Source organism: Ranitomeya variabilis, chromosome 1 (genome assembly GCF_051348905.1).
Source record: "Ranitomeya variabilis isolate aRanVar5 chromosome 1, aRanVar5.hap1, whole genome shotgun sequence".
NCBI lineage: Eukaryota > Metazoa > Chordata > Amphibia > Anura > Dendrobatidae > Ranitomeya > Ranitomeya variabilis.
Genome location: NC_135232.1, coordinates 877,745,739 through 877,766,373, shown reverse-complemented (window position 1 = coordinate 877,766,373; position 20,635 = coordinate 877,745,739). Strand labels below are relative to the sequence as shown.

Sequence of the window (20,635 nt, the reverse complement as noted above, 5' to 3'; positions counted from 1 at the left end):
TAAGTATACTACAGGCATTGTCATGTTGCTGCTTTTATACTGATTAAAATTATACCTGGGGTGAATAAATCTGTCTTGTGGTTCTTGTGTAATCAGTGTTAGAAGTTTTCAGTTAATGATATGCCTGTGCTTCGGGGCGGGACTGTAGGCAGAGTCTTATCTTCCTGCTCAAAGGTTCGCTTTAAAGGTAGAAAAAGTTCTAAAATGATTCTTCTTGGTGTGGTCTTTTTTTACATGTCAAAAACCTGCCATTTTAACAATGGCTTGTAGACTTTTTTATATCTGATATAGATTGTAAATGTTAGGCTATGTTTGACAGTTCCTATGCTGCTGTCTCCATTGCTTTTGACTGGAAGATAAGTGATGCATGAAGTCCTATTTTTCCAGTCAAAGCATTAATATTTCCGGTTGCCTTGGGTCAAATAAGAGTATTTCCCATTTTCTTTGGGGATGGGTCAAAATGTATTTAAAAGGGCAGGCTGTGAATTGTATATTTTTGTTTCTTGTTTTTATCAGTGGCATTACTTTTTTGAGAGAGGCTTGTGAAAGTATGGACTGCCGCTACACTGGCCACACCGGATCTTGTCTAAACAAGTTTTACTTCTCTGTTGTTGATTATATTACATCACTCATCACAAATCATTGTGACATAGTGATTTTTGCCCGGAAGGCTTTAATTTATTTTTGTTTAGCATGGAAGTGCTGAGTAAGTGTGAAGGAAAGTAAAGTATTATTAAAGTTTTGTCCACGTGGGTTGTACCTGCTGCTCAATATCCACAGCAGATTCTATTAAGTAAAATCCACAGCATTGAATTCAATGCTTTAGATTCCACTGCATTTTTCAATTTTGCATGCTCCCTTTAATTTACACTGCAAATTTTCCTCCTGCACTGCCTTTTCTGCATCACAAAGTCAGAAATCTGCTGTAACCCATCAGTATTTCTTTAACAGAATCCACAGCAAAATTTGTACAATTTTATGTGGACTCTGCAGTCTTGTTGGAAGATTTCCAGATTCAATAGATCCTTTGTGGACAAAGTATATTAAAACTTATTTTATTCATGATCTTAAAACACTTAAAATTTACAGTTTTGTCTCATGCCTTTATGCTCTATGCGACATAGCTTTTCGTTTAGTCAAAATAAAAGAAGCTGCATTATTTGCTAAAGCTGTATCTTAATATGAACAGTATGCATTAAACTTCTTAGATTTTTAATATATGTAGGTTTCCTTTTAAGCTATGTTCTGTTCACATGTTGCGATTTTGCTGCATTTTTTATACAAATTAAAAGCTGCTTTTTACAGAATCGGCAAAAGCTATGGGATTTCAGAAATCTTATGTGCTCAAAATTTTTTGCAGCATTTTCATGGCATTTCTTAAGCATTTTTGATGAATAAAACTAACTTTTATTGAACATGAACAGTCGAAAAAGCACACATGTAATCCTCATCCACAAAACACGTAAAAAAAGGCACGAAAAAAAGCTTAAAAACATGCATTTTGAATTCAACGTTTTTTCTATCAATAGAGCAGGTTTTATAGCTACAGAAAACGCGGCATGTGAACATAGCCTTATTAATAAGCCTTCTTGCTTAATGAAAAATGGTAGTTTTCTAGTGTTTTCAGTTACAGAATTGATTTTGTGTGCCAAGATTAATTCATCCAGTAAGAACATTTTCGGTGCTATCGTTATTAAACCATAATTTCGAAAACATTAGGTAGAGTAAGTTTATGAAACTCCTTAAGAATGTTCTCTCTGCCAGGAAAATTACTTGGATTTGTTGTCCTGTAAGTATAGCAGATATGAAAGTCTGTAGTAGACCTCGTCAAAAATGCACTAAAATCATGAGCTAAATATAAAAGTATGAACAATAGTAGAAGCACATTTTGCCTTTTCAAGCTTCTGTGTCCCTCTGTGAAGGTTTGTCTGCCATCTGCTGCTTTACGGAGCCCAGGACTTTGTTCTAGCGCAGTAATGTTACAGTACAATGAAGCAGTCTGTTCGTCATTTGCACTGGTTTCATTTGCTGGAATTACATTGTGTAATATTTCCAGGTGTTTTGTAAAATAAGTGTTATATCTTCAGTTTCTTTTTTCTTTTTTTTTCTTTTTTTTTTTTTAATTATAGTCAGTTTTTCAAAATTGGAAAGTAAAACCTTTCATTTTGTAGACTTCTTGGTTGATTATTAAAAGGGTTCTCCAGGAATAGAAAAAAATTAACTAAAAGAAATATCATGCAAAACATGTTCACAAATACCTTTTAATTGGCAAATCACAATAATTGTCAGGACTCTGAACATTTTTTATTACCTTTTGTGCATTACTGCCCTTTTCCAAGATGGCGTCTTTGGTCTCATGTGCACTGTGTCTTCCTGCTATAAAACTCCACCCCAGCCTTCAGTCTGCCTTGCATCCAGCTCCTGACCTCTGGTTACTCCCTGGCTGTATACCTGCTCCTGTGAACCTGTGGGATTATCCTGCTACTCTGCTCTGAGTTCCTGCTGCATACACCAGTTCCAGTAATCCTCCTTCATCTGCTGCTCGTGTTTACTTCCATCTGCATTTGCTGGTCATGTAAGCTGTTGCTGTTTTGCAAGAACCTGAGACTATTACCCAGGCCTCCCTGGTTGAGCTAAGATATTATTTGAACTGCCTTATAAGCATATCTATCTGTGCCTGGACTAAGACAAGGATTTATTCGTGTCAAGTATCCTCAAGAATAATTGTGCTTCATAGACTTTCTGCGTGATTGCATTTTCCTCTGAAGTTTCCTGTAGACTGCTAAGCTGCATTTTATATTTACACCAAGTGTTGTGGACTTGAGTTTCTCTCTGCACCTGTTTGAATCACCTTGTGATAATATAGACTTTTCCACTTATATAACTGTGTCCTGTAGTTGTCTTGTTGCACGCAAAGAGTCTCCTGAGTTATCCCCTATAATTATTACAATAATTCATTTGGTCTTTGGGTGTAATCACTGTAGGATATCAAACGCCTGTTGTCTTGTTACAGTGATAGAAAACTACCCTAGAATGTTCATATGGCAACTGTCTGTGAGGATGTGCAGTCCGAAGTTTCACTGCTGTGACCTGGAGATAACTTGACAGTATGAAGTATAGCTTATCGCCTGGTCACATCAGACTCCCACCATTCAGAATCACAGTTAGGAGAGCAGTGTGAGCAGCCTCTTCTTACTATAGCACTCCTGATATCTCTTGTAGATAAGAAAGACGAGTTAGGCCTCTTTCACACTTCCATCTTTCTTCATCTTCAATGCGTCGTTTTGTGAAAAAAGACGGATCCAGCAAATGTTTCTGCTGAATCCTTTTTTTTTCTCATAGACTTGTATTAGCCACGGATTGTGACGGATGGCCTTCTGTTTTGTCCGTCGTGCACTGGATCCGTCGTAAAATTGCTGTCCGTCGGGTGGAGACAATGCACAGAGGAACGTTTTTTCTGTACGTCAGAAAATCACAGAGCGACGGATCCTGCGCTGTCAGTCGTTGGCTATAATGTAAGCCTATGGACGCAGGTTCCGTCGCTGACTGTCAAAAGCAGGAATCCAGCGTCAGATGCCGTCTTTTGAAACTGAGCATGCCTGGAAGAATTTCCAGCCAGGGAAATTCTCTCTCTCTTTTTACTATTGATGCTGCCTATGCAGCATCAATAATAAAAAGATATAGTGTTAAAAATAATAAAAAAAATTGATATTCTTATCTTCCGGCGTCCTCCGTAGCCTTCCCAATGCTCGCGATGCTCCCGACAGCTCCCGTTCCCAGTGACCGCTATGTCCTCACAGATCATTGTCTCACAAGGCATCACTGGGAACGGGAGCTGCTGCGAGCATCGGGAAGGCTGCGGGGGATGCCGGAAGGTAAGAATATGACGATTTTTAATTTTTTTTTAAATTATTTTTAACATGGGTTGTGTTTTGTATGCACACACAACATGTGCACATAGCAGAGGCGTAGCTAGGGTTTCAACTTAGGGGGGGCGAAACATCTGAGTGGGCCCCTAACCAGCTAACCCTGATTACAGCTACGGTTGCACACTCTAATTGTGAATATAGAGGAACCTCAGAATATGACCGCTCTGTTATTGAAAATAAATCTATATACAAAAACGAACATTGACTTTACCGCCATATTGTGACCATATGCAACTTTGATGGTCACAATACTCTGAGTGCCCCTATAACAATAATGCTTAAGTGCCCACTTAACATTTAATAATGTACCCTAAGTTCCCCCATGTACTGCTCCATTATACACAGTATGGTGAGCTTAAAGCTTAACACAACAACACAAAAAACCATTACACAGGCAGAGATGCTTACCTGTCTGAGGCCTCCAACCAATTACACTAACCAAAGTGCAGCGGACCCAAGTTAAGATGGTGGATGACAAATGCACAGGTGCAATAATACCAATACTGCAAGCCAGCCTACAATCAGGATTTGGGCACCTGGCACACCTGCGCAAAAATGATCTGTATGTGGCATGTTCACACAGAAATACAAAGCATATGGCTCAGGCCTATTAGTAACGCCATATAGCGGGCCAGCCATTGCTATCATGCATCCTGTGTGAACAGAGGCCACAGTATACAGAGCCATCTAGGGCCCAGCTGCACCCTGAAAAAATGACGTGTCCAAAAACATAACAATGTATGTAAGGTATTAGTTGGTATTATGGCCACAATACTTAAGCCGGCAACCCGCGTCAAGGGTCCTCACAAATTGCTGGTCCTAACCCTAACCTCTTATGTTTTTTTTTTCTTGAGCTTAAAGCTTCCCTATACACAGTCTAAGGCCCCCACAGCTCCCCTATACACAGTATGATCCCACTGCTCCCCTATAGATAGTATGAGCCCAATGATCCCCTATACACAGTATAATGCTGACAGAACTCCACTATAGAAAGTATAATGCCCCTCAGAGCTCCCCTATATACGGTGTAATGGACCAACAGCTCCCATATGCACAATATGCCTTCACAGTTTCCTATACACAGTATAATGGGCCGGCAGCTCCCTTATACACGGTATGATGGGCCCACAGCTTCCTTATACACAGTATGATGGGCTCGCAGCTCCCTTATACACAGTATGATGGGCTCGCAGCTCCCTGTCATGATTTGGATGCCCCGGTCATTTGATGTCCCCCACAGTTCCCCTGTACACAGTATGATGGGCCCACAGCTTCCTTATACACAGTATGATGGGCCTGCAGCTCCCGTCAAACAGTATGATGTCTCTCACAGTTCCATTGTACACAGTATGATGGGCCAGCAGCTCCCTTATACACAGTATGATGGGCTCGCAGCTCCCTGTCATGATTTGGATGCCCCGGTCATTTGATGTCCCCCACAGTTCTCCTGTACACAGTATGATGGGCCCACAGCTTCCTTATACACAGTATGATGGGCTCGCAGCTCCCTTATACACAGTACGATGGGCTCGCAGCTCCCTTATACACAGTATGATGGGCTCGCAGCTCCCTTATACACAGTATGATGGGCTCGCAGCTCCCTTATACACAGTATGATGGGCTCGCAGCTCCCTTATACACAGTATGATGGGCTCGTAGCTCCCTTATACACAGTATGATGGACCCACAGCTCCCATATACACAGTATGATGTGTGCACAGCTTCCTTATACACAGTATGATGGACTCGCAGCTCCCTTATACACAGTATGATGGTCCCGCAGCTCCCTTATACACAGTATGATGGGCCCGCAGCTCCCTTATACACAGTATGATGGTCCCGCAGCTCCCTTATACACAGTATGATGGGCCCGCAGCTCCCTTATACACAGTATGATGGGCCCGCAGCTCCCTTATCACAGTATGATGAGCCCCCAGCTTCCTTATACACAGTATGATGGGCCCGCAGCTCTCTTATAAACAGTATGATGTGTGCACAGCTTCCTTAAACACAGCATGATGGACTCGCAGCTCCCTTATACACAGTTTGATGGGCCCGCAGCTCCCTTATCAAAGTATGAGCCCCCAGCTTCCTTATACACAGTATGATGGGCCCCCAGCTCCCTTATACACAGTATGATGGGCCCGCAGCTCCCTTATCACAGTATGATGAGCCCCCAGCTTCCTTATACACAGTATGATGGGCCCGCAGCTCTCTTATACACAGTATGATGAGCCCGCAGCTCCCTTATCACATGATGGGCCCGCAGCTTCCTTATACATAGTATGATGGACCCGCAGCTCCCGTATACACAGTATGATTGGCCCGCAGCTCCCTTATACACAGTGTGATGGGCCCGCAGCTCCCTTATACACAGTGTGATGGGCCCGCAGCTCCCTTATACGCAGTGTGATGGGCCCACAGATCCCTTATACACTGTCTGATGGACCTGCAGCTCCCGTACAAACAGTATGATGGGCCGGCAGCTCCCGTCAAACAGTATGATGTCCCCCACAGTTCCCCTGTACACAGTATGATGGGCCACAGCTTCCTTATACACAGTATGATGGGCCTGCAGCTCCCGTATACAGTATGATGAGCCCGCAGCTCCCTTATACACAGTATGATGGGCCCGCAGCTCCCTAATACACAGTATGATGGGCCCGCAGCTCCCTTATACACAGTATGATGGGCCCGCAGCTCCCTAATACACAGTATGATGGGCCCGCAGCTCCCTTATACACAGTATGATGGGCCCGCAGCTCCCTAATACACAGTATGATGGGCCCGCAGCTCCCGTATACACAGTATGATGGACCCCCAGCTCCCTTATACACAGTATGATGGGCCCGCAGCTCCCGTATACACAGTATGATGGACTCACAGCTTCCTTATACACAGTATGATCGGCCCGCAGCTCCCTTATACACAGTATGATGGGCCCGCAGCTCCCTTATACACAGTATGATGAGCTCGCAGCTCCCTTATACACAGTATGATGGACCCCCAGCTTCCTTATACACAGTATGATGGGCCCGCAGCTCCCGTATACACATTATGATGGACCCCCAGCTCCCGTATACACAGTATGATGGACCCGCAGCTCCCTTATACACAGTATGATGGACCCCCAGCTCCCGTATACACAGTATGATGGACCCGCAGCTCCCTTATACACAGTATGATGGACCCACAGCTCCCTTATACACAGTATGATGGGCCCGCAGCTCCCGTATACACAGTATGATGGACCCACAGCTCCCGTATACACAGTATGATGGGCCCGCAGCTCCCTTATACACAGTATGATGGACTCACAGCTCCCTGTCATGATTTGGATGCCCCGGTCATTTACTCCTCCTCCGGCGTATTCACTATTTTGTGGCACTGCTGCAGTGCCGCTGCTCAAACTTGTGAGCGCAGCTTCTGACTGGCAAGAAGTTAGAAGCTATGTCACAAGCGCTCAATGTAAGACTATGAGGCTATGTGCACACGTTGCGGATTTGTGCGGATTTCCTGTGTTTTTTGTGCAGATTTCACCTGCAGAATCCTATACAGGAGCAGGTGTAAAACGCTGCGGAATCCGCAAATAGAATTGACATGCTGCAGAAAATAAAATGCAGCGTTTGTGCGGTATTTTCCGCACCATGGGCACTGCGGACTTGGTTTTCCATAGGTTTACATGGCACTGTAAACCAGATGGAAAACTGCTGTAAATCCGCAGCCGCGAATCCGCAGCCGATAATCCGCACCGTGTGCACATAGCCTGAGAGTGAGAAAGAGGCCAGAACAAGGCTCCCACAGACTCACATTGATTAGTGACCTCTGCGCTGCTCCATGAAACACTGGAGCCGCGGACAGGTCACAAACTGCAGGAGACGGAGCCGAGCGGAGACTAAAGGCTCATTTCCACTTGCGAGGAAAACGGACGAGTGCAATCCGATAAAAAATCGGATTGCACTCGGACCAATGTTAGTCAATAGGTGTCTTTTCATTTGCGATTTTTTTTCTCAGCCGAAATCGGACTGAGAAAAAAATCGCAGCATGCTGCGATTTGCTGCAAGTCTCGGACGAGACTCGCCAATGCAAGTCAATGGGTGCGAGAAAAAAAACGCATGGAATACGGACCATCCGTATTCCGTCCGCTTTTTACGTATACCTTACCATTCTGTGGCATAGAACACTGTAAATGATCCTGTAAATGACTGTATAAAAATAGTTGCAGAGAAAAAAAACGGATTGCATACGGATGTCATACGGATGTAAAACGGATGGTGCGATTAAAAATCGCATAACACTCGCATGACAATCGCATACACTAAATCCGTTTTTTCGGTCCAGATTACGGACCGTTTTTTCTCTTGCAAGTGGAAATGAGCCCTAAAACAGATGAAAACGCCGGAAGATGAATATCAGACAGGGGGCAGGGGACGTGGATTTCCAGCACCGGTCCAGCAATTAAATAAAAAAAAATGCTGGAGTGGTGCTGTAAATGTGGTGCAGCTCTTGGTTACTGTATGCCGGCTCCTTATACTAATACTCATAAAGACCCAGGTGGTACGTATCAAAAGCCCCCTACCCCCCCTCCAGCCTCCCCAGACAGCAAATATTACATGTGATGGAGTACATATAATATCATAACTTAACATTATAATATTCAGCCCCCAGTGACATGTCCCCCTCCCCCACTTCAGCCCCAATACCCCCATCGTCTCACAGCCACCCCTCGGTGCCCCGTCCCACCTCACCCACCTTCAGCCCCCACACCCCCATGGTCTCACATTTACCCCCCAGTGCCCTGTCTCCCCTCCCCCACTTCAGTATCCAATACCCCAATTAGCTCACATCCCCTCAGTGCCCTGTCCCACCTCACCCACCTTCTCCCCTCACAACACCCAAATGGTCTTACATTCACCCCCCAGTGTCCTGTCTCCCCTCCCCCACAATACCCCCATGGTCTCACATTTACCCCTCAGTACCCTGTCCCTCCTCGCTAACTTTCAGCCCCCACAATACCCCAAAGGTCTCACACTGACATACCTGAATTTAATAAACCTAATAAGTCCCATCCCCACTTACTGATGAAGTTTGCACTGCAGGCAGGACCAGGAAGTGTAAGTGAAATGTAAGGTGTGGGCACTAGGACCCAGCGTGCCTGAGCTAATCCCAGCGTGCACAGAGTGAAGAAAACTGCAGCCGGGGAAAAGCTTCATGATCAGGTCAGACGGGCGAAACCATTCACTGCAGGGGGGAGACTCTGCAGCCGGCCACTGTGCTAATAGCCAGCTTGCAGCTTGTCAGATAGGAGCAGACATTATACTGCTCTGCTCCTATGCGGTGTTCTGCCTCGTCACAGAAGTGGCCCTGGCTCCCGGTGGGCCCCTTCATGTGACAGGGCCTGGGGCGATGTCCCCCTCTGCCCCCCCAGTAGCTACGCTACTGGCACATAGCCTTAATTTCTGGCAACAACTGCCTCGAGGAATCCGTCAAAAAAACGGATCCAGTGCATCAGTTTTTTACAATCTGCACAGGATCCTTCTTTTCAACATTTTGACGGATTGTGACTGATTGTAAAAAACGGAAGTGTGAAAGAGGCCTTAGACAACCATGTGAGCAGTCTGGTACTGCAGCATCCCTGATATTTGCAGCATTAGATCAAAATAACAGGGGGATAACAGTATGAATTGTCTCTTCTTACATCACCAACCCTTTTATCCCTAGTATTAGATCAAAAAGACAAGGTGTACAGGATTGTGAGCGGCTCATCTTAACTCAGCACTTCTATTATCTCCAGCTTTAGATCAGGAAGACAGGATGGACAGCAGTGTAAGCAGCCTCATCCTACCTCAGCACCCTTGGTATCTCCAATATTATATTAGTAAGACAACGTGGACAGCAGTGTGAGCAGCTTCTTCATACCTCAGCACCACTGGTATCTCCACAATTAGATCAGATAGGGTGGATAGCAGTGTGAGCAGCCTCTTCTTACCGCCCCACACTTGGTATCTCCAATATTACATCATTAAGACAGGGACAGCAGTGTGAGCAGCTTCTTCATGCCTCAACACCACTGGTATCTCCAGTATTATATCAGTAAGACAGCGTGGACAGCAGTGTGAGCAGCTTCTTCATACCTCAGCACCACTGGTATCTCCACTATTAGATCAGATAGGGTGGACAGCATTGTGAGCAGCCTCTTCTTACCGCCCCACACTTGGTATCTCCAGTATTACATCATTAACCCCTTAACGACCGCCGATACGCCTTTTAACGGCGGCCGCTAAGGGTACTTAAACCACAGCGCCGTTAATTAACGGCGCTGTGGAAAAAGTGAATAGCGCCCCCCAGAGTCGGATTTTCTCTGGGGTCTCGGTTGCCAAGGGTAGCTGAGACCCCAGAGAACATGATTCGGGGGGTTTTTACCGACCCCCGAGTTGCGATCGCCGGTAATTAACCGTTTACCGGCGGTCGCAACAAAAAAAAAAAAAACGCGATTTGCCGTTTAATTTCTCTGTCCTCCGATGTGATCGCACATCGGAGGACAGAGAAATGTGGTCCCCGATGGCCCCCAATAGCCCCCCGATACTTACCTACCTCCCCCCGGTGCTCCTCGTGGCTCTCGATGGGCGCCGCCATCTTTTTTCCGGGAAAAAATGGCGGGCGCACGCGCAGTGCGCCCGGCACCCGGAAGATCTTTGGGGTCTCGGCTGCCGGGGGTAGCCGAGACCCCAAAGAACATGATCGGGGTCGGTTTGCACCGACCCCTGTTTTGCGATCGCCGGTAATTAACAGTTTACCAGCGACCGCAAAAAAAAAAAAAAGCGATCTGTAATTCTCTGTCCTCTGATGTGATCGCACATCAGAGGACAGAGAAATAGGGGGATTCGGGGACCCTAACATACTCACCCGGTGTCCCTGGGTCCTCTTCTGTCTTCTCCTGCCAGCCGGCTTTTCCATCATGGCGGGCACATGCGCAGTGCGGGCGCCATCTGCTGCCATCTGCCGGCCGGCAGGAGAAGACGAGTTGGGGCTAAAATTAGGGTTAGGGTTGGAGTTAGGGTTAGGGTTAGGGTTAGAGTTGGGGCTAAATTTAGGGTTAGGGCTAGGGTTAGGGTTAGGCTACTTTCACACTAGCGTTTTTTGGCTTCCGTCGCAATGCGTCGTTGGAGAAAAAACGCATCCTGCAAAAGTGCTTGCAGGATGCGTTTTTTCTCCATTGGCTTGCATTAGCGACGCATTGCGACGGATTGCCACATGTCGCATCCGTCGTGCGACAGATGCGTCGTGCTTTGGCGGACCGTCGGCACAAAAAAAGCTACATGTAACTTTTTTGTGCGACGTGTCCGCCATTTCCGACCGCGCATGCGTGGCCGGAACTCCGCCCCCGCCTCCCCGCACCTCACAATGGGGCAGCGGATGCGTTGAAAAAACAGCATCCGCTGCACCCGTTGTGCGGCGCTTACAACGCTAGCGTCGGTACATCGGCCCGACACACTGCGATGGGCTGAGTACGACGCTAGTGTGAAAGTAGCCTTAGGCTTCTTTCACACTTGCGTCGGTACGGGGCGGTCGCAATGCGTCGGCCCGACGTACCGAAGCACGTTGTGAAAATTGTGCACAACGTGGGCAGCGGATGCAGTTTTTCAACTCATCCGCTGCCCAGTCTATGTCCTGGGGAGGAGGGGGCAGAGTTACGGCCACGCATGCGCGGAAATGGCGGACGCGACGTACAAAAAAAAGGTTACATTGAACTTTTTTTGTGACGACGGGGGCTAAAGTTAGGGTTAGGGTTGGGGCTAAAGTTAGGGTTAGGGTTGGGGCTAAAGTTAGGGTTAGAGTTGGGATTAGGGTTAGGGTTTGGATTAGGGTTGGGATTAGTGTTACGTTTGGGATTAGGGTTGGGATTAGGATTAGGGTTGGGATTAGGGTTAGGGGTGTGTTGGATTTAGGGTTTTGATTAGGGTTATGGTTAGGGTTGAGATTAGGGCTGTTTTGGGGTTAGGGTTGTGATTATCGTTAGGGTTGTGATTAGGATTATGGATCGGGTTGAGATTAGGGTTAGGGGTGTGTTGGAGTTAGGGTTGGAGTTATAATTTGGGGGTTTCCACTGTTTAGGTACATCAGGGGGTCTCCAAACACGACAGCCAATTTTGCGCTAAAAAAGTCAAATGGTACTCCCTCCCTTCTGAGCTCTGCCGTGCGCCCAAACAGTGGTTTACCCCCACATATGGGGCATCAGTGTACTCGGGATAAATTGGACAACAACTTTTGGGGTCCAATTTCTCCTGTTACCCTTGTGAAAATAAAAACTTGGGGGCTAAAAATCTTTTTTGTTGGAAAAAAAAATATTTTTTTATTTTCACTACTCTGCATTATAAACTTCTGTGAAGCACTTGAGCTTTCAAAGTTCTCAATACATATCTAGATAAGTTCCTTAGGGGGTCTAGTTTCCAAAATGTGGTCACTTGTGGGGGTTTCTACTGTTTAGGTACATCAGGGGCTCTGCAAACGCAACATAACACCCACAGACAATTCTATCAAAGTCTGAATTCCAAAATGGCGCTCCTTCTCTTCCGAGCTCTGCCGTGTGCCAAAACAGTGGTTTACCCCCACATATGGGGTGCCAGAATACTCAGGACAAATTGGACAACAAATTTTGGGGTCCAATTTCTCTTGTTACCCTTGTGAAAATAAAAACTTGGGGGCTAAAAAATCTTTATTGTTAAAAAATATATATTTTTTATTTTCACGACTCTGCATTATAAACTTCTGTGATGCACTTGGGCATTCAAAGTTCTCACCACATATCTAGATAAGTTCCGTGGGGGGTCTATTTTCCAAAATGGGGTCACTTGTTGGGGGTTTCTACTGTTTAGGTACATTAGGGGTCTGCAAACGCAACATAACGCCCGCAGACAATTCTATCAAAGTCTGCATTCCAAAATGGCGCTCCTTCCCTTCCGAGCTCTGCCGTGCGCCCAAACAGTGGTTTACCCCCACATATGGGGTACCAGCATACTCAGGACAAATTGGACAACAAATTTTGGGGTCCAATTTCTCTTGTTACCCTTGTGAAAATAAAAACTTGGGGGCTAAAAAATCTTTATTGTTAAAAAATATATATTTTTTATTTTCACGACTCTGCATTATAAACTTCTGTGATGCACTTGGGCATTCAAAGTTCTCACTACACATCTAGATAAGTTCCTTGGGGGGTCTAGTTTCCAAAATGGGGTCACTTTTGGGGGGTTTCTACTGTTTAGGCACATCAGGGGCTCTCCAAACGCGACATGGCGTCCGATCTCAATTCCAGTCAATTTTGCATTGAAAAGTCAAATGGCGCTCCTTTGCTTCCGAGCTCAGCCATGCGCCCAAACAGTGGTTTACCCCCACATATGGGGTGTCGACGTACTCAAGACAAATTGTACAACAACTTCTGGTGTCCATTTTCTCCTGTTACCCTTGGTAAAATAAAAATTTGGAGGCAAAAAGATTATTTTTGTAGAAAAAATGCGATTTTTTTATTTTCACGGCTCTACGTTATAAACTTCTGTGAAGCACCTGGGGGTTTAAAGTGCTCACCACACATCTAGATAAGTTCCGTAAGGGGTCTAGTTTCCAAAATGGTGTCATATGTGGGTGGTCTCCACTGTTTAGGCACATCAGCGGCTCTCCAAACGTGACATGGCGTCCGATCTCAATTCCAGCCAATTCTACATTGAAAAAGTAAAACGACACTCCTTCTCTTCCAAGCTCTGCGGTGCGCCCAAACAGTGGTTTACCCCCATATATGGGGTATCGACGTACTCAGGAGAAATTGCACAACAACTTTTGTGGTCTAATTTCTCCTGTTACCCTTGTGAAAATAAAAATTTGGGGGCAAAAATATCATTTTTGTAGAAAAAATGAGATTTTTTATTTTCACGGCTCTACGTTATAAACTTCTGTGAAGCACTTGGGGGTTCAAAGTGCTCACCACACATCTAGATAAGTTCCTTAAGGGGTCTAGTTTCCAAAATGGTATCACTTGTGGGGGGTTTCCACTGTTTAGGCACATCAGGGACTCTCCAAACGCGACATGGCATCCGATCTCAATTCCAGCCAATTCTGCATTGAAAAAGTCAAACGGTGCTCCTTCACTTCCAAGCTCTGCGGTGCGCCCAAACAGTGGTTTACCTCCACATATGGGGTATCGACGTACTCAGGAGAAATTGCACAACAACTTTTGTGGTCTAATTTCTCCTGTTACCCTTGTGAAAATAAGAATTTGTGGGCGAAAAAATCATTTTTGTGAAAACAAATGCGATTTTTTATTTTCACGGCTCTACGTTATAAACTTCTGTGAAGCACTTGGGGGTTCAAAGTGCTCACCACACATCTAGATAAGTTCCTTGGGGGGTCTAGTTTCCAAAATGGTGTCACTTGTGGGGGGTTTCCACTGTTTAGGCACATTAGGGGCTCTCCAAACGCGACATGGCGTCCGATCTCAATTCCAGCCAATTCTGCATTGAAACAGTCAAACGGTGCTCCTTCACTTCCAAGCTCTGCGGTGCGCCCAAACAGTGGTTTACCTCCACATATGGGGTATCGGCGTACTCAGGAAAAATTGCACAACAAAATTTGTGGTTAAATTTCTGTTTTTACACTTGTGAAAATTTAAAAAAATGGTTCTGAAGTAAAATGTTTGCAAAAAAAAGTTAAATGTTCATTTTTTTCTTCCACATTGTTTTAGTTCCTGTGAAGTACGTAAAGGGTTAATAAACTTCTTGAATGTGGTTTTGAGCAGCTTGAGGGGTGCAGTTTTTAGAATGGTGTCACACTTGGTTATTTTCTATCATATAGACCCCTCAAAATCACTTCAAAGGTGATGTGGTCCCTAAAAAAAACATGGTGTTGTAAAAATGAGAAATTGCTGGTCAACTTTTAACCCTTATAACTCCCTAACAAAAAAAAAATTGTTTCCAAAATTGTGCTGATGTAAAGTAGACATGTGAGAAATGTTATTTATTAACTATTTTTTTGTGACATATCTCTCTGATTTAAGGGCGTAAAAATACAAAGTTTGAAAATTGCAAAATTTTAAAAATTTTCGCCATATTTCCATTTTTTTCATAAATAATCGCAAGTAATATCAAAGAAATGTTACCACTAACTTGAAGTACAACATGTCACGAAAAAACAATCTCAGAATCAGCGGGATCCGATTAAGCGTTCCAGAGTTATAACCTCATAAAGTGACACTGGTCAGAATTGTAAAAATTGGCTCGGTCATTAAGTACCAAATTGGCTCTGTCACTAAGGGGTTAAGACAGCGTGGAAAGCAGTGTGAGCAGCTTCTTATTACCTTAGCACCTCTGGTAACATAGTCTTGAATTACTGTGTAACAGATTTCATACTAAAATATTTATTTGTATATGTGCCATTTTAACAATTCTTGTTTCTTTATATTTAAAGGTGTCTTCCCACTAAAACAAAACTTTTTTTTTAAAGTTTTTTTTTAGACGAGGCAGCCACATCATTAATCGTATCACCATAGTATCTGCTTGCCTTGCCCTGTGATAAACTACATCTAAGCTTACGTTTCGTCTGCAGTGGTTCATGTGAAGCAAGGACATTCTGGTATGCCAAAACAAGACCTGCTGCAACATAGTGGGACGTTTGCTATATGGGATCTATATACCTTAATAGGTCATTTGGATAGGAGTTGTTGTTGTGAGTTAGCTCTTTAACCCCTTTCTAACATCTGACGTACTATCCCGTCGAGGTGACCCGGGCCCGTATGACCATCGACAGGATAGTACGTCATCACCGATCAGCCGCGCTCACAGGTGGGGGGTGCGCAGCCGATCGCGGCCGTGTGTCAGCTGATTATCACAGCTGACATCCGGCACATTAACCCCCGGAACACTGCGATCAAACATTATCGCAGTGTTCCAGTGGCATAGGGAAGCATCGCGCAGGGAGGGGGCTCCCTGCGTGCTTCCCTGAGACCCTCAGAACAACGCAATGTTGTCTACTTTCCAAAATGGTGTCACTTGTGGGGAGTTTCCACTGTTTAGGCACATCAGGGACTCTCCAAAGGCGACATGGCGTCCGATCTCAGTTCCAGCCAATTTCGCATTGAAAAGTCTAATGGTGCTCCTTCCTTTTCCGAGCTCTGCCATGCGCCCAAACAGTGGTTTACCCCCACGTATAGGATATCGGCGTACTCAGGACAAATTGTACAACAACTTTTAGGGTCCAATTTCTCCTATTACCCTTGGTAAAACAAAGCAAATTGGATCTGAATTAATTTTTTTGTGAAAAAAAGTTAAATGTTCATTTTTGGGGTTATTTTCTATCATATAAACCCCTCAAAGTGACTTCAAATGTGATGTGGTCCCTAAGAAAATGGTGTAAAAATTAGAAATCATTAGTCAAATTTTAACCCTTATAACTCCCTAACAAAAAAAAAAATGTTGGTTCCAAAATTGTGCTGATGTAAAGTAGACATGTGGGAAATGTTACTTATTAAGTATTTTGTGTGACATATCTCTGATTTAAGGGCATGAAAATTCAAAGTTGGAAAATTGCTAAATTTTCGCCAAATTTCCATTTTTTCACAAATAAACGCAAGTAATATCAAAGAAATGTTACCACTATCATGAAGCCCAATATGTCACGAGAAAACAATGTCAGAATCCCCGGGATCTGTTTAAGCGTTCCAGAGTTATAATCACATAAAGGCACAGTGGTCAGAATTGTTAAAATTGTCCCAGTCATTAACGTGCAAACCACCCTTGGGGGTACAGGGGTTAAAACAGTTGCCCAATGCATAAAATCTCCTATATAAATATCTGCTTTTCAAACCCTAACCACTTTTGTAATTTTGCTTTACTTGAAATTTCCCCACTGTAATCCCTATATGTCTTTTGTTTATTTACTTCCAGGCTAAAATGCACCAGGGGGGACTGAACTAGAGTTGAGGCAAATTTGACAACTTTGTAAAAAGATATTTCATAGAATGTTAGAATTAAAAAGGACCTCCTGGGTCATCGTGTCCAACCCCCTGCTCAATGCTAGATTCGCTAAGCCATCTCAGACAGATGTCTGTCCAGCCTCTGTTTGAAGCTTTCATATAATACAGCAAAATAATGATTCAAGGGAAGATGCCCAGTAATCACTTATGACTCCCTACTCGCAAATCTAAATCAAAATCAGCACTATAGTGAGACTTACTAAAATATCACTTTTAATGAATATGTATTAAAATATACAAAATATTAAAATATTACCAATATAAAAGGCAAAAAGACATACAATTAACCTCTATTGAGGTCAAACATACAAATATAACTAACCCTGTAATAACTTTGTGCATCTTGACACATTGACGTGTTTCTCCCTCTCTTGTTCTTCAGGGGAGATACATACACAAGAAAGTCATAACTAGAAGTATTACCAGTATCCTAATGGTGGATCTAAATAATAACTGGTACTTTTTAAAAAGTTGCCATAGATAAATCAGTCGAAAACATCTGGAATCCCTATACTCAGCCCACAAAGAGAAAAAAAAAACAACAGGAGATGAGCACATATAAAATAGACTTCAAAAAAGGCAACAATAGAATTATGAACTTGGGGCAAAGTCTATGCAGGGAATGCTGCTCTTTGTATTAGGAAGACTGACCTCTAAAAACTATCAACTTATATAAAGAAATAATCAGCACAAAGTTTGGGGCATATAAAAATATATTTTTAGGGCTCATTCTCATTTGCGAGGAAAATGGATGAGTGCAGTACGGTAAAAAAAACGGATTGCACTCTGTCCAATGTTACTCTATGATCCCCTCCTCATCTGCAATTTTCTTTCTCAGCTGAATTCGCAGCATGCTGCGACTGTCCGCCTTTCTCGGCTGAAACTCGCCAATGCAAATCAATGGGTGCGATAAAAAAATCTGGCCATACGAGTCTGTTTGATTTTTACACACCCATGTCCTTGAAAGCCCGACATTTAATCTGCTGCGTACAGTAAAATTACAGCGTGACCTGACAGAATAAAATAGATCGAATAGGTATATTCTCGTAGAATAGATAGATATCAAGATGTCAGTGACATATGTAATTAATACAGTGCTTGTGTAGTTTATTGTACATGTATTTTATTACTGAATAAATTATTTTCTGAAAAAATGGTGTGGGATCCCTCAAAATTTTATTAACCAGCAGAAGGAAAGCAGACAGCTGATACAGATGTTTATAGCTTGGGAAGGGGATAATACCCTGGTGCTTCCCATATTATTATCAGTTCACAGCTGTATACTTAGTCTTTATTGTTAATTAAAATGAGGGACGCCCCCCAAAGAAATGACTTATGGTCCCCCTATAATTAATAGCCAGCAAAGGCTGTCAGCAGAAAAAAAAAAGGTTTGTTTTGAGCTCTTCTGACAAGCAGCAATGATCTAGTACACTTAATGGAAGACAGGTCATTTATTTTACCTGCAGCTGCAGACACCGCCTTGTCATTTTTCATGATATACCGTACCTGAAATATTGGTTGTTGTATGCAAGAAGAGTGTGTAATGAACAAACATGGATCCTTCCTGGGACTCCATGTATACACACTTTGCTTTGGAGCGACTTGAGGCCACGGCCTAAGAGCTCCTGCACGCAACCAATTATATCAGACGAGCGCTCTCTGGTTTTCACCTTTAGCACTGAACCCATGTTATTCTATAGGACTGTGGACTTGTCCATTTTTTTCCCTCAGCCCGAGTTATCCAAAGAAAAAAAAATTGATGACATATCCGATTTTGTACTGAATGTCAGATCAAAATCAGCAATGCATTGGAAAACATCGGACCGCATTTGGATGACATCTAAGTGCAGTCTGATGTTCACGGACTGACACAATAGAGAAAGTGGAGAAACTTTTTTTTTTTCTGAGAAAACTGATCCCACTCTGATCAAACTTTTATCAGAATTATTGGACCTTTTCTCTTGGATGGAGAGAAAATGGTTGTGTGACCCTACTCTTAGAGGGTAGATTCACTTTTTTAAGCACTTTTAAGTCCTGAATATACAGGTGAAGTATGTGTCATCCATGAGTTGCTTTATGAACAATCTCTTGATAATAACCCTACATTATTATTATATTCAGTGAATAGAAGGATATAATTTGTTATGTCAATTGGAACCTGAGAGACTGCAGAGCGAAGCCCTAGCTGTGCGACAGAAGGGGTCATGGCAGTCCTCACTAAAGAAGGCAGTTGTGTATTAAACATGAGATGGTTTGTTGAAAGCACAGTAAATGTGCACATTTCTGCTGCTGCTGTTCTGCCTAATATTCCCTGTGGCTTTTTAAGGGCTTTTAAATCACAGAAGGCAGTTTATTGCATTGCGCTTGGATTTTTTGTCTGCATGCACTAATTGTTTTCAGGAGTCACTTGGGGTAGCTGCTATCAAAACACTGAAAGCTTCTTTCACTTACCTTCCTTTGTTGATGATCTAATCTGGTTAATGCGGTTAAGAAGGAAGATTGGTTAAAAAAAGTAGAAATTCGAATGTTGTAAATTTCCAGTCATGGTCTCTGGTCTCTGAGATATGAGATCGATATTAAGTAGAAAGATATTACATAGCTAAATATTGGATAAAGACTGATAGATAAATAGTGAAGGTTAGATGGAGAGAGAGATAGATAGATAGATAGATAGATAGATAGATAGATAGATAGATAGATAGATAGATAGATAACTGGAATCTAAACTAACTATCTATCTATCTATCTATTTTTCGGACTATAAGACGCTCTTTTTTCCAAAAAATATTTTTGGGAAAATGGGGGTGCATCTTATAGTCTTAATGTACTTATCAGGAATGTGGCGGTAGAAGGAATCGGGCGATTCTGCCAGCCCTGGGCTGGGAAGAAGGGGTGTTCAGTGGTCTGACGCTGCAGTGTGATGATCTGACTCCTACATCACGCTGGTGTGGCAGTATTCGGCAGTGCAATTCCATTGCTTCAAATCGGTGGCCTCCTGGAAAATTGCTACCGGAGGCGGCATATGCACAGATTGAGTTCTCGGCAATGAGATCTCGGTGCGGAGACATCAATCTGCACATGCTCCTCCTCCGGCGGCCATTTTCCCAAATGCCACCACATTGCAGCAATGGATGTGAGGGGGCTTTGGTCTTTCATAAAATGTTGGCTGAACCCCCGCACCACTGGACACCGCCAAACCTGCCACAGCAGCCTGGGATGGGAGGCAGATTGTCGCCGGACCACCGAACACCTCCTGTGACCCTGCTCCACCAGTGCTGCCGATATCCCCCCGGTAAGCTGAATTCGGACTGTAAGACAGACCCCCATTTGTCTCACACAATTTTTTCTGTGTTTTCCTTCTGAAAATTTGTAGTGCGTCTTATGGTCTGAAAAATACAGTAAAGATTATTGTTATTATTGTACATACATTACCTACATGGGATTGATTTGTATTTCAGGTATGTCAAAGCTTGTACAATAATCAAATAATGACATATTTATTTTTCCTGCAGTTTGTGGGGATATCCACGGACAGTTCTTTGATCTGATGAAGCTCTTTGAAGTCGGGGGATCACCTGCCAACACACGTTACCTCTTCTTGGGAGACTACGTTGACAGAGGATACTTTAGCATTGAAGTAAATACAATTTCCTTCTTAATGAATGGAATTTGAACAACTTGTGACGAA

The 20,635-nt window shown here is 43.6% G+C and overlaps 1 protein-coding gene across 3 annotated transcripts in view; it reads left to right on the top strand.

Moving 5' to 3' along the window:
* PPP3CA (protein phosphatase 3 catalytic subunit alpha) overlaps positions 1-20,635 on the top strand; it is a 362,283-nt gene that overhangs the window by 240,390 nt on the left and 101,258 nt on the right. For all 3 annotated transcript variants that reach the window (XM_077277903.1, XM_077277913.1, XM_077277922.1), the window contains exon 3: positions 20,460-20,584. In XM_077277903.1, coding sequence (XP_077134018.1) covers positions 20,460-20,584 — 125 coding nt within the window. The remainder of the gene's footprint in view (positions 1-20,459; positions 20,585-20,635) is intronic.